Source organism: Syngnathus typhle, linkage group LG3 (genome assembly GCF_033458585.1).
Source record: "Syngnathus typhle isolate RoL2023-S1 ecotype Sweden linkage group LG3, RoL_Styp_1.0, whole genome shotgun sequence".
NCBI lineage: Eukaryota > Metazoa > Chordata > Actinopteri > Syngnathiformes > Syngnathidae > Syngnathus > Syngnathus typhle.
Window position 1 is genome coordinate 6,264,835 of NC_083740.1, and position 12,837 is coordinate 6,277,671.

At 42.2% G+C, this 12,837-nt stretch overlaps 2 protein-coding genes across 10 annotated transcripts in view; one reads left to right on the top strand and one right to left on the bottom strand.

The window, feature by feature from the left end:
• The window catches only part of ank2a (ankyrin 2a, neuronal), a 56,236-nt gene extending 50,976 nt beyond the window's left edge, over positions 1-5,260 (top strand). For 5 of the 6 annotated variants that reach the window (XM_061274411.1, XM_061274413.1, XM_061274414.1 and 2 more), the window contains 6 exons: positions 1,362-1,451; positions 1,736-1,819; positions 2,168-2,332; positions 2,490-2,660; positions 2,781-2,872; positions 3,376-5,260. In XM_061274411.1, coding sequence (XP_061130395.1) covers positions 1,362-1,451; positions 1,736-1,819; positions 2,168-2,332; positions 2,490-2,660; positions 2,781-2,872; positions 3,376-3,586 — 813 coding nt within the window. In that variant the 3' untranslated portion in view covers positions 3,587-5,260. The remainder of the gene's footprint in view (positions 1-1,361; positions 1,452-1,735; positions 1,820-2,167; positions 2,333-2,489; positions 2,661-2,780; positions 2,873-3,375) is intronic. The other variant, XM_061274410.1, reaches the window with a different exon arrangement.
• Positions 5,261-5,503: 243 nt separating this feature from the next.
• Positions 5,504-12,837, bottom strand: part of camk2d2 (calcium/calmodulin-dependent protein kinase (CaM kinase) II delta 2) — a 35,510-nt gene continuing 28,176 nt past the window's right edge. For all 4 annotated transcript variants that reach the window (XM_061274421.1, XM_061274419.1, XM_061274420.1 and 1 more), the window contains 4 exons: positions 9,167-9,242; positions 8,985-9,079; positions 8,206-8,434; positions 5,504-6,950 (listed from right to left, as the gene is read on the bottom strand). In XM_061274421.1, coding sequence (XP_061130405.1) covers positions 6,947-6,950; positions 8,206-8,434; positions 8,985-9,079; positions 9,167-9,242 — 404 coding nt within the window. In that variant the 3' untranslated portion in view covers positions 5,504-6,946. The remainder of the gene's footprint in view (positions 6,951-8,205; positions 8,435-8,984; positions 9,080-9,166; positions 9,243-12,837) is intronic.

Genomic DNA, 12,837 nt, shown 5'->3' on the forward strand with positions numbered 1-12,837 from the left:
TTTATCTCAGATGTAAGGAAAGCTATTTCCTCTAAAGGTTCTGAAGATGTACCAATTAATTTGAGCAAAGAATATTTTAAAAGTGATGTTCAGGATCAAGGACACAAGTCTGAAACAGAGGAACCATCATGGAAGAGTCTCCAAGATTTATCTAAAGAAACTTCAAAAATGCCGAGCCAAGAAAGAGCTACTTTTGCAAGCTTTGAGAAACTGATACCATGCTCCACCTCAGCAAAGTTTGAGATGTCCTCACATGAGATCAGTTCACTGGCTTGTGTACATCATCTGGAAACAGCTACCTCTGGAAGACCGTTTATTTTTGAAGATCAATTCCAGACTGATGATTATTCAGATGAGGAGGACTTGGGAGCTAATTTGGAAGACCTGGAAGAATCCCTCGCTTCAGTAGACAACGATGTACCTGATTACCAACCCAGCTCCATTGAAACAAAAACATTGACTTCATCCACTTCTGATGAGTACACTGTCCTCCCTGACTGTACAGCAACTTCAACCCATGTGCCCCCTGAAAATGAAGTTGTCTGCATCGATAAACATGGGCCATCTTCTGAATATTCAGATCCAGAGCACTATTATGACTGCAGACAAGCTGTGTCAGATTTCTCAGAGACTGAGCCTGATGAACCAGAGTTACCATCTAGCTCAAACAAAAGTCAGCTTTGGGATGACCGCAGTTGCCCAGAAGAGAAAAAAACTGTGTATAGACACATGTTGCTCTCCTCTGGAAGTGAAGATTATGAAGATGCTTCTGTTCTTCAAGAAGTTGTACCCACTGAGAGTGAAGCTGTATTATTCCAATCAGATGCATCTCTTGAAGAATTCACCCTGTGTGACCTGCCCAGCTCTAAACTAAGAGCATATGATGATAATAATTCTCTGACGAGGGTAAGGCCAGATTTAGTGGACTGTCCTGGCCTTGCAAGCTTTTTTAAAGGCTGATCTTAACCAAACGTTAGAGTTACTTCATAAAGAAAGACTGCTAACCCTCTGGTCACGTTCATGAATTTTTTATAACCCACAGTTTTATTTGGGATTTCTCATTTAACCAGTCCTAACTTTGCATGTATCATCTTCAAAATTGACAGTTTTCATAATCACCCATCGGTTTATGAAGCAAACACAAGAGTGTTTTTTAATTATTATTTTATTATTTTTGTATTTCTTCTTTTGAAAGACTAACAAACTTCTATGTTGTACTGTCCAGAGTAAGAAATGTAACACATCTCTGGAAAGTACACCATGTTACTTTGTTTCTTGCTTGCTTTGCTTACAATTTTTTTTTTATTCAATTGGATGTGTTCTTACATTTAATCGTAATGGATTTTGTTCTACTTGGTCAGGAGATCAACGCAGAGATTGGCTCAATGTCTGAAAGTTCTGATGATGAATTTTTGAGTACCAGAATTGTGCGAAGGAGAGTTGTCATTCAGGTATCCACCCCAACAAGTTTGATGGTGGATGGATGGAGCATGAAGGGTGTGATTTTAACCAAACTAGGTTTTCAGTGTAAATTACCGGTCTAACAGTTTTAGACTAATCAAAGTGGATAAAATATGGAGTATCAAGTGTGCTATTATGGTTAGCGGCACTTATTTCTTCATTTGCACACATATTTTTCCCTGAGTATGCATTTTGGATTTGCTGTCTTTGACGTGCTTTTAAATCTCATATCCCTCAAGTTTCATTCTGGAAATCTGTCTTTCTTCCATTGCAGGCTGACGAAATGCCTGACATTCCGACTCAGACTGTGACCGAGGAAAAGTACCAAGATGAAAATGGGCACATCGTTGTCAGAACGGTACAGTTGGATTATCCGTGAAGACTTGGCACATTGAACGAGACGTACTTTTAATGGCCATTTCACAGCGGTGTGACACGAAAATTCTTCTGAGTAGTATAGATCTAGTTATAAGGATCACAAAAGTACAATAAAAACTTTTTCCATGAAACTTGTTTGGGGTTTAGTACATGGGCTTTGAAGAACCCAATAAATATTGGTGAGGTTGTTATCAAAGTGCCAATGCATGCATTTCAAACGTTGCTTTTGTATTGTGCATTTGAACTAAGGAGAATTTATTTTCCAAATCATTTAAAAACTTCCAAAAAACTTGCCCTGATTTCAAGGTGAATTTTGCACCTTTCACAGGTTACTCGAAAGATTATTCGCAAGTGTGTTTCCTCGGACGGTGTGGAGCGGGAGGAGGTCTCAATAGAGGGATCCCCCCAGAGGTCTATTAGTGTCACAGAGGGAGACGGATACTCAAAAGTGGTGAAGCGTACTATTCTTAAGAGTGAGGGAGACCATACAGAGGTATGTGTGTATGAGATATGGCACACAATTCTTACCAGAGTCTCCTTCCCCTATTACCTCTTCTTGTCTAGTGTGACCCTTGCAGCTACTCATGCTCTTCTCGTAATGATTTTGTGAGTTGGACTTTTGTTACGATGCCCTATGTTTTGTTTCCTAGGTTACTTTTGCTGAGAGTGAGGGTTTCTCAGCATCACAAGCGACTGGTGAGGTGCGTAAAGTCAGTCTAGCAGAAAGAACCACTGTGGTAGAGGGTAAAAGAACAGTGACACACAAAGGGGACTTGTCTTTGGCTTCTGACCTCCCCTCAGCCGAAGAGGACTTCAACCAGGTTTGTTCCTAGCCCAACACACACACACACACACACACTCTTGTCACATTTGTTTTAAACAAACTGCAATTGAACAAATCATCAATTGAGTCGATATGTTGCTTCCTTCAATGCCACCAGGCGCTTGGTTATATTGGGGATTTTACCACAGCAGAGCTTCCCCATGTGGTTGAAAGTGAAACTGTCAAAGATGACGGAACTGTGATTCGGAGGTGTGTGGGAGCTGGAGCGCATGTGTTTGGTTTTCTTGGTGTGTTCTCACTTTCAGACTAGTGATTGCTGTCCTTAATACTAACACATTGGTCTTGGTCTGAAGTGGGATGTAAGAAGCAATTTTGTACTCTTAGAGCTAATGTGTGATTCAAAGAAGCAGGGAAATACTTTTTAACTCTGCTTGAAATTTTCATATTAACTCTAATAATATAAAAAGTGGATTTTGTCAATTTTTCAACTGTGATGTGAACCGAAGTTTGTGTCTCTTCGACCGGCAGTTATATGGCTGTCTCGCCGTTATTTTTGCATCACTTAGATAGTGGCCAATCAGATTTCTGTTAAACTTCTCACATGGTATCTTTGCGTGGTATCTAAGGCTTGCTACATTGTGCAGTGATGCAGTAACCAGGCTTATAGTTCTTGTGTTCTTTGTTGATAACAGCATTCCCCTACAATTTTTTTTTCGGAGGACTTAAATGGTTTGGGCGTTTTCCCTGCGCAGGGCCCACATGCATAAAGGTCAGACCCTCAGACGGACAGTGGTGCAGGGAGGTGGTCAGCCCAAACAGGTCCTTCTCGAGCAAGTGGATGGCCCCACAAAAGGTTCCAGACCGCACGAACTCCAGCAGCATCTGCACCAGCTGTTTCACCACTACTATGAAGAACATCGGGAGGACCACGACGACGATAGTGAAGAAGAAGAGAAACAGTAGAATGTGTAACACACTCCCTTGCTACACAAATTATCCTATGCATTTGCCACATGCAATCCCAGCGTGCACCTCAAAGCTACCACGGTCTTCCCGTTTAAATTCTGATTATTTGTTTTTATTTTCAATTTCCCTCCCTTGATGGTGTTACATATTCATTGATTTCTTTGTTCTGATGATGTTTGTTATTTTGCCTTTTTGTGACCAAAGAATATATTTCCTGATCAATTTTAGGTTTTGTGTCAACATAGTCTACGTTTTTTCATCTTTATTATGTGGTAGAGCAACAACGACATCAGAAATGCTTCTCCGTTCTAGCCCACACTGGTCTATCCACCTAAAGAAAAAAAAATACTCTCCTGAGTGGGTGCTTGAACTAAAAAAAACACAAAACAATTCTTCACGCTACACTGCCTCTCACCGCCAGACTTAGCGAGACCTTGGCTAAGAAAACATGAGTGTGTTTATTTAACGACTACTACTGCTGCTGCTTCTGCTGTTGTATTTTTGTGTCGGCTATGTGTAATGTGTCTCTCGGGCATTCTGATCGTATCTAACCTAATCTAGATAATACTGACATCTGTAGCCTAGAAATGATTAATCAATCATGTGAAGTAGGACAGGCATGACTAATCAAACTCTGTCATTATGGTCCTGGATTTGTAGTTTTGTCCATTTATCTCACGTCACTCCTTGGAATCTTTTTGTGTTTTTGTTTTCAAACAGACTTTTGTTGGCACTGTGTCCTAAATTATTGATCACGGCTCTTCTGGTATGAATGGTGAGTGTGTGAGGACGTTTTACTGAACTGTTGATCTACTATGTTGTCGGTCCATGCATGAGTCCTTTGGTGTTTGATTAATTTGATTTTTTTTTTTTTTTCCCAAGCACATTTTATGTCTTATTTTAAAGGGTTAAATTGTGTGCTCAGAAAAAGGGGTACAAAGGTGAGTGAAATAGCTTTTTGTCTCATCAGTGACTGGTAGATTCCCACTGACAGTGTAAAAAAAAATTTTTTGCCAGTGACAAGCTATTTAATGAAAAATAATGGCACATGTTGCTGTTGTAAAGTGATGTTGGTTCTGATGTATTTATTTATTTATGATTTACATGCTCGATTGTGTTGAATGTGTGAAAGTTCTGCATTGGGTGATTACAAAAGGGTTCACTAATTTATGTACGCAAAGTGTAGAAAGAGATTTATTGTACACAATCTTTATTTGCACTCCTGAATGTCAGGATGGATCGCCTTCCATGCTTTTAGTGTTACAATCAAGTACTATAACTTTTTGTCTTATTCTTTGTCAGGACAAATGGAGTGTACTTGGAAGATTGTGACACAAGCGTAATAAGAACTTTTGAGAGCTTCAATTAACCGATATTCCCGCTCAGAGTATCAGTCCTGTATGGAAATGTTTTAATTTTTCACTACCACTTCACTGTTTATTTTTTGCGAGAGGAAGAGAAAAAACTCGTGGAAGATCACTGTGACAGGTATACCATACTTTTAATTAAAGAAATCAGCACCCCCCTTTTTCTGTGATGCAGACAGTTATATACTCATACATATGTATAAACATCTATAAGGGCATGTATTGCTGTTCAAAACTCAAAAAAGATACAAATAAAATGGCTGCAGTGCATTTGGCTGATAGAGAATAAAAGACTACAAAGTAAGTGACTTTTGGTGCTTGTCTGTTTTCTGTAGATTGCAGAGCCAATACAAAAAACACCAACCCAATATAATTCAACGTTTCTCCATGTCACTTTGAAACGAACAGGATGAACTAATGTGCAATTGTATTGAAGTTTGTGTGATGTTGAAGAATTGAATGAATGGGGAAATTTTTCATGTAAAATATTCAATTGTGCAAAAACTGTATTTGGGATGGAAAAAAAAAAAAAAACTAAAAACCCATACAGGATCACACTGTTAAGCTCATTTATTTACTTCTTATACATCATAAGCCATCTATTGCCGTGCCGGCAACAGTTCCAAACCAGTTAAGGAGCTGTGCATTGAATTGACATCGTACGCTTCATCAAAAGGAAGGTTTTCTGTATTTTGCCATTAAAAAAAAAAAAAGTCCGAGACAAATCAATGAGATGATAAGGGCACGGGTGTTGTCCTACTAGTAATGCTCAAGGAAAACATTGCTCACATGTCATCTGGCTACATCTTGAAATTTTTTCATGCAAGTTTAGCAAAGTTGACAATTCATGTGAAGATGCCTGCTCTGTCTTCTTTGTCATCATCTCCGTGCAATTGGCAATGTAACACACTGGAAAAAATGACAACAGAAAACCCTTTACGTACGGTCATACAATACACAAGTACAAACATTATGAAAAAATGAGCTAACTTCCTACACATGTTTATACAAAATGCAAGAGGTGCTTTTTTTTTGTCCTTTTTCTTTTCTCCACCCTTCCTATTCGATACGCAGCTTTGAACTTTGTTGTGTTTTTGTTTTTACAATAGTTCCATGATACTGGAGGACAGTAGAATCGTTTGGGACAGGACTGGTGCACAACATTAACAAACAAGTCAGTGAGTCACAACTCAAACAGAAGATATTATAGTTTCATATGATCTTACTCATTATTTCCCCCCCCATGCACTACACAATAGTCTTGGATGTTCATATATTACATATATGCTACATTCTCGTATTTCTTATATCACTGATATAAAGGCAAACATATTCCAATGCAAAGTGTAAGCTCTGCTTGCTTTACATTTAAATTAGTATTACATGTTGAAGTCAGACAATTGGAACAGTATGACTTATAGCTCATAGCAAACACAAATATAATTTGTCAATTGGATTTGACATAAACTATTAATTCCTCTGATAGCAAGAATAGCACTTTCAACATTTGTTTTTGTTTTCTTCAACGATCACAATGTATATATACATCACCAGAACTAAAGCAAGCTCAATTTGAACATTCGGATCTTTCCAATTGTTTTTGTTTTCTTTTACACGCACAGAAATACACATAAAAATACACAATCCATTTCCAGAAGAGGTTACAGCAGTTGATTTCAAATTGATATATTTCAAATGCATACCAAAACATTTTAAAAAACAAAACAAAACAAAAAAAGTTGCTCATATGCTCATTTCATAATGTCCTAATACTGTGTGCAGCCACTCGCAGGTGGTTTAATACGAATGAAGTCCATTGATTAAATGCCATAACTGTAAAACGTAGTATTAATACTTGTGTCCTGTGCCATGTCTTTAGAGGGTTAAAGGTTGCAGAGCAGTCATCACTGGTTGGCTTAACTGCCCTACTCACACATTTGCTGAAGAGATGGGATGTTCTTCTCTCTTTTTTTAACCACATCATGTTCCATTAACTGGAAATCACATAGAGCGAGAGCATCAAGTAGTGCAAATACAAACATACAAATACAGGAAGCATTACGACTTGCTTTGTAGAATGTGCAAACACTTTGTGTTTTACTGGAAATGTGGACCTAAGCAAAGGCTATTGTGGAATTTCCCAGTTTTAAATTCCCTGAGGCCCAATTCATTGGCCACAATTTTCACACGTGCTGATGATCATAGAACTGGAAAAGGCCGTGCATGTTTGTGCTCTTCAAGCTTATCACCATTGTCATTAAAGAGATGGGTGAGTAATGTACACTACCGTTCAAAGGTTTGGGGTCACAAAATTGTTTGGGTGACCCCAAACTCTTGAACGGTAGTGTATATATTTATTTAGATAATTATTTATATATTATATATATAATCTTCTGTGTAAAAAATCTTATAATATATATGTATACTTATATTCATAGATTATATATAATCGTATACAAATATAAGATATAATTTATAATATTTAATTCATAATATTTTATTATAATAGTATTTACACTACCGTTCAAAAGTTTGGGGTCACCCAAACAATTTTGTGACCCCAAACCTTTGAACGGTGGTGTATGTCTCCAAAATATTTTTTTAAAAAAGGACGAATTTCATGTTGTCATTTCATCTGTCATTCAAGTTACTGTTTCCACTGATTAAACATTTATTTATCAAGGTAAGGCAATTCTGTCAAAATCTGTCACAGTTTGTTTCCTTGTTTTACTCTCATAGTTTCGGTTCACGTGTCTGTGTGCTCGCCCCTCTCCTCCTGTGCTCACAATCTATGTAATCGCCGTCACCGGCCTCTCGTTACCTGTCATGTATTTAAGTCCTGTCTGCGTGTCACTTCCTGTCGGATTGTTCTTGTCTTCTTGTTTCTAGTCTCCAATCTGGTCTGTTTTAGTCTTGTCCCTAGTCAAGCCGCTAGTCTGTCTTTTGAGTTCCTCAATAAACCCTGGTCCAAGCTACATTTGGTCGCCCAGCTCCAATTCTTTCATGACAAATTGAGAATATATTTTCATTTGTAATGAAGACCTGGCAGCACACAGGAGACTAAATGGAGCATAATAGAATTACAATTGAAATGAATAAATCAAATTATTTTTAAATATGTTTTCTTATGATTTTAATGGATTAAAGGATTAAAATTACAATATAGGGTGTCTTGAAGCTCGTGTCACTGGAGGGCAGCAAAAACAACATTTTCCCCTGCTGTTTTGGAAGCTGGTGAGTGTTTCTTACTGAGAGGGGATGCTGGGTGAGCCGGAACGATGGAAGTGGATGTTCTGCCACTTGCCATCACGGCGGTGCCACACACGGGTTTCCTCAGACTGCATGGTGCGTGGCATGCCGCTGCCATCCATGTACTGGGTCAGGCGAATGTAGGCGATGCATGCCGCGTTCTCCCCGATCAGGTGAACGTGTGGGTTTAAGAGAATGGTGTGCACTGGCTTGTTCCCTTTAGACAGGGCTGCAAATGGAACAGTGAGAACAATTGTCAGTGGTGACACACTACGGAAACTGCTAATTGATTGATCAATAGTTCAATCAGCAAGCCTCGTGTCAAATGCAGCTGTGATTATTGAGAAAACACCGGTTGCCAGCTTGACGTGGGAAAATGAAGAACTCTATTCAGTATTATGTTGACGTTGGCTTGTCAAGCCATTGAGGTTTCTGGGACATTACCAGTTTATCTGAATTATTTTTACCTCGGCTGCAGACATTTCACCATTTATAGCAACAGTTATTATTCTTCAGGGATTTTGTTCCCAAGATCTTAGCATACCTGCAGGAGCTGTGATCTGATTAGAAGGAATAGTGACAGAGCCAACAATATGCTTTTGGTTTGCAAGATGGGTCAGCTAGTTGGCACTCCTGATTAAAACCTGCTTACAACATATTTCACTGTTGTGACTTTAATGGTCTGTTTAATTTACATGTTGAGCAAAATGCAGTTTGTCATCTCGAGACAGCGGCTCGTACCGCTAAAAGGTCATCATCATTTATATCTGCAAACTCACCATTCTCAAAGTAAAAGCGATGGAAGTCGTGTCCTTCCACCAGATTGCCCAGTGCCTCGGGCTCAAAGGAAGTCAGACCAGGATCGCAAATCTTCCTGTTATGGAGAATACAGAAAAATGAGCAAAGGACCGGCACACTCAATAAATCATGATTGTGCAAGGTCTGGATAGAAAAGACTTACGCATAAGCCTCAAAGTCTCCATTGTTGATAGATTCAATCAACTGCTCGGTGACTTTGATAATTTCCTGTTTACGAGCTGCAATAGAAGATCACAAGAAAACCACGACTGCACCAAACTGTAGTGAAATGATTTGAGAGCAGGCAAATACACTTGCATCTGCCTCAGATGATGGTCTACTCGAAAATTTATTAGAAATGGAAGGCACTTAAAACATTAAAAAAAAAAGAAAATCTCTGTTGTTCCTCATATAAATATTAAATCAGAAAGCCTCCCATGGCTAATAATGACACAGGGGTCTGGAATTGACAATTCCTTTCACCCAACAAAATGAACAAAACTAACTATTTGACTAAGGAACATGTTGAATTACCTTTAGTGTTATTGGTGCAGGCTGGGGAATATTAAAAACATGACTTATTTCATGCAATAAAAAAACATTTATTATAAGGGGGAAGATACTGTATATACTAGCACAGAATATATAACAGTTAATGTCAGGGAAAGAGGAGAGTAGGGTGTGCCAGAAAGCATATACATTTTTTCTTCAACCACGACACACAAGAATAAAGCTGGGAAGCAATGCAAGTCATCCCAATCAATTTGGAGAAGAAGAAAAAATCAATGTGGAAGATTGATGAATTGACATAGATCATAAATCACGAAGGATTAATCAGATTTTTCAAAAGGAGGAGGAACATGGTGGCATTTTGAGGCACTTTACATTGCGTGAGCAGTTTTCTTCCAGTAGAAGGCCGGGTGACACAAGAGGAACCGGGTGGCGCATCCTCCCTCCCCATCACATCACAACAGAGGGACTTACTTTGAAATGAGGAGGTGGGAGTCTGCCTTGACTCTGACATCTGTGTGGAACGGCTCTTAGAGCTCAAGATACCGCTCACTAAGCTGCCCAGACGAAGGGCTGAAAGAAGTTCATGATGGCGCCGCGGATGGCAGCCACGGTGAGTCGCTCTCTGTTTATTTGTCTTATTTTGTGTGTTTTCTGTGTCCTTTGCTGCCCATCCCGGATCACTTTTACCAGAGAAGCTCTGTTAAACATCGGACAGACTTCTTCTGGTACTTTCTCTCCTGTTCTCTCCGATTCAGACTGTTTGTCGGAGATTCTAGCCGGAGCGGCGGTGCTGTACAAGCTAGCGCACAAGCTAGCGCGACGGCGGCGGCGCGGTAAGCGAGCCGGCGCACTCGTAAGGCTGAGGCAGAAAGGGTTCCGTTCTGCCCTACCGTCAATTCATCTGGCGAATGTCCGCTCCCTGGCGAACAAGATGGATGAACTGCTGCTCCTCACTTCAAGGAACACGGACTTCAGCGGATCCGCCGCGCTGTGCTTTGTGGAAACGTGGCTTAGCGAACGAACCCCCCACCACGCCGTGGAGCTAGCCGGGTTCAAGCTAGTGCGAGCAGATCGCAGCGCGGAGCTCTCCGGAAAATCAAAGGGAGGTGGTGTCTGTTTCTACATTAATGAACGTTGGTGTACTGAAGTCACGGTGTTGAAAGAGTTTTGCAGCCCTCTCCTAGAAACACTTTTCATAAACTGCCGGCCGTTCTATTCACCACGGGAGTTCTCCTCGATTGTCATGGCGGCTGTTTACATTCCACCACACGCACGCCCGAGTGAAGCCACGCAGATGCTGGCTGACCAGGTAACAGACATGGAGAAACTTCTACCAAATTCACTAATCATTGTTCTAGGTCAGTGCTTCTCAATTATTTTCTGTTACGCCCCCCCCTAGCAAGAAGAAAACTATTCGCGCCCCCCCTCCCCACCGTGACTATCCTAACTTGTCTTGTAAGTTGTAAAATGTTGCACTGTCGCAAACGTGACAGAAGTAACAATGAGAGCGCCACTGCCCCCTGCTGTAGTAAACGCGCAATTACACTTTATTCTAGTACTGCCAAAAAAAAAGCCTGTTCCCCAGGGTCAGACGCGCCCCCCCAGGAATAGCACCGCGCCCCCCAAGGGGGGCGCGCCCCACTATTTGAGAAGCACTGTTCTAGGTGATCTTAACAGGGCGAACCTCGCACACGAACTCCCCAGATACAGACAGCACGTAACGTGTCCCACCAGAGGGGCACAGACTCTGGACCACTGCTACACCGTGATCAAGGATGCATACCACTCTGCGGCTCGTGCAGCTTTAGGACTATCGGACCACTGTCTAATTCATCTGATCCCGGCCTACAGGCAGAAACTGAAAACTTCTAAGCCTGTGGTGAGGACTGTGAGGAAGTGGACAGTGGAGTCAAGGCAGGACCTCCAAGCCTGCTTTGACTGCACCGATTGGGGAGCTTTCGAAGCTGCAACTTCAGACTTGCATGAACTCACTGACACTGTCACATCATACATCAGTTTTTGTGAGGATCTGTGTGTGCAGACTAAGACCTTCTGCACGTACAACAACGACAAACCTTGGTTTACACCGAACCTCAGGAGGCTGCGCAAAGTCAAGGAGGAGGCCTACAGGAGTGGCGACCGCGAGCTGTTCAGGCAGACCAGAAACGCGCTGAACCAAGAGGTCAGGAAAGCCAGGAGGTGTTACGGGGAGAACCTGAAGAGACACCTCTCTGCCAATCCTGATCCCTCAACGGTGTGGAAAGGTCTGCAGAGCATCACGGGCTACAAGAAACGAACCACCCGTCCTGTAGAGAGCCCAAGACTTGCTAACCAGCTAAACAAGTTCTACTGCAGGTTTGATCGGTCCTCCCACACAACGGGACCTCCTGCAACACAATCTACATACTCACCTCTCCCCACAACTGCTCTGTCCACACCTCTATCATCGTTGTCACCCACTCACTCTCTTGCAGAGCCCGCGCCCGCACTCCAGGTCCGCGAGGAGGAAGTGCGCCAGATGTTCCGGAGACAAAAGACCAGGAAGGCACCGGGCCCAGACGGCGTGTCACCTTCCTGCTTGAAAGTCTGCGCTGAGCAGCTGGCGCCCACCTTTGCACGGATCTTCAACCGTTCTCTGGAGCTGTGTGAGGTGCCCTCGTGCTTCAAGAGCTCCACCATCGTTCCAGTAGCCAAGAAGCCCGCCATCACAGGTCTGAATGACTATAGACCCGTCGCACTGACATCTGTGGTCATGAAATCGTTCGAGAGGCTAGTGCTGAACCACCTGAAGGAGGTCACGGGCCCCCTGCTTGATCCCCTCCAGTTTGCCTACCGGGCAAACAGGTCAGTGGATGATGCGGTCAACATGGGACTGCACTACATCCTGCACCACCTGGACACCCCAGGAACGTACGCCAGGATCCTGTTCGTGGACTTCAGCTCGGCGTTCAACACCATCGCCCCTGACATCCTCCAACAGAAGCTCATCCAGCTTGCGGTGCCTGCCTCCACCTGTCAGTGGATCACCAGCTTCCTGACCAACAGGAGACAGCGTGTGAGGCTGGGGGGCACCACATCTGACACCCGGACCACCAACACTGGAGCCCCTCAGGGGTGCGTCCTCTCCCCACTGCTCTTCTCCCTCTACACCAGGGGTCACCAAACTACGGCCCGCGGGCCGGATACGGCCCGCGGGACCGTTTAATCCGGCCCGCCAACCCTGAATAAATTGTATTATTAAACTTTTTTTTTTTTTTGCTCATTTTGCCTGCAATGACTGCGTTTCCCCAGTAGAAGGGGGAGCGCTCGCTTGCGCATTTA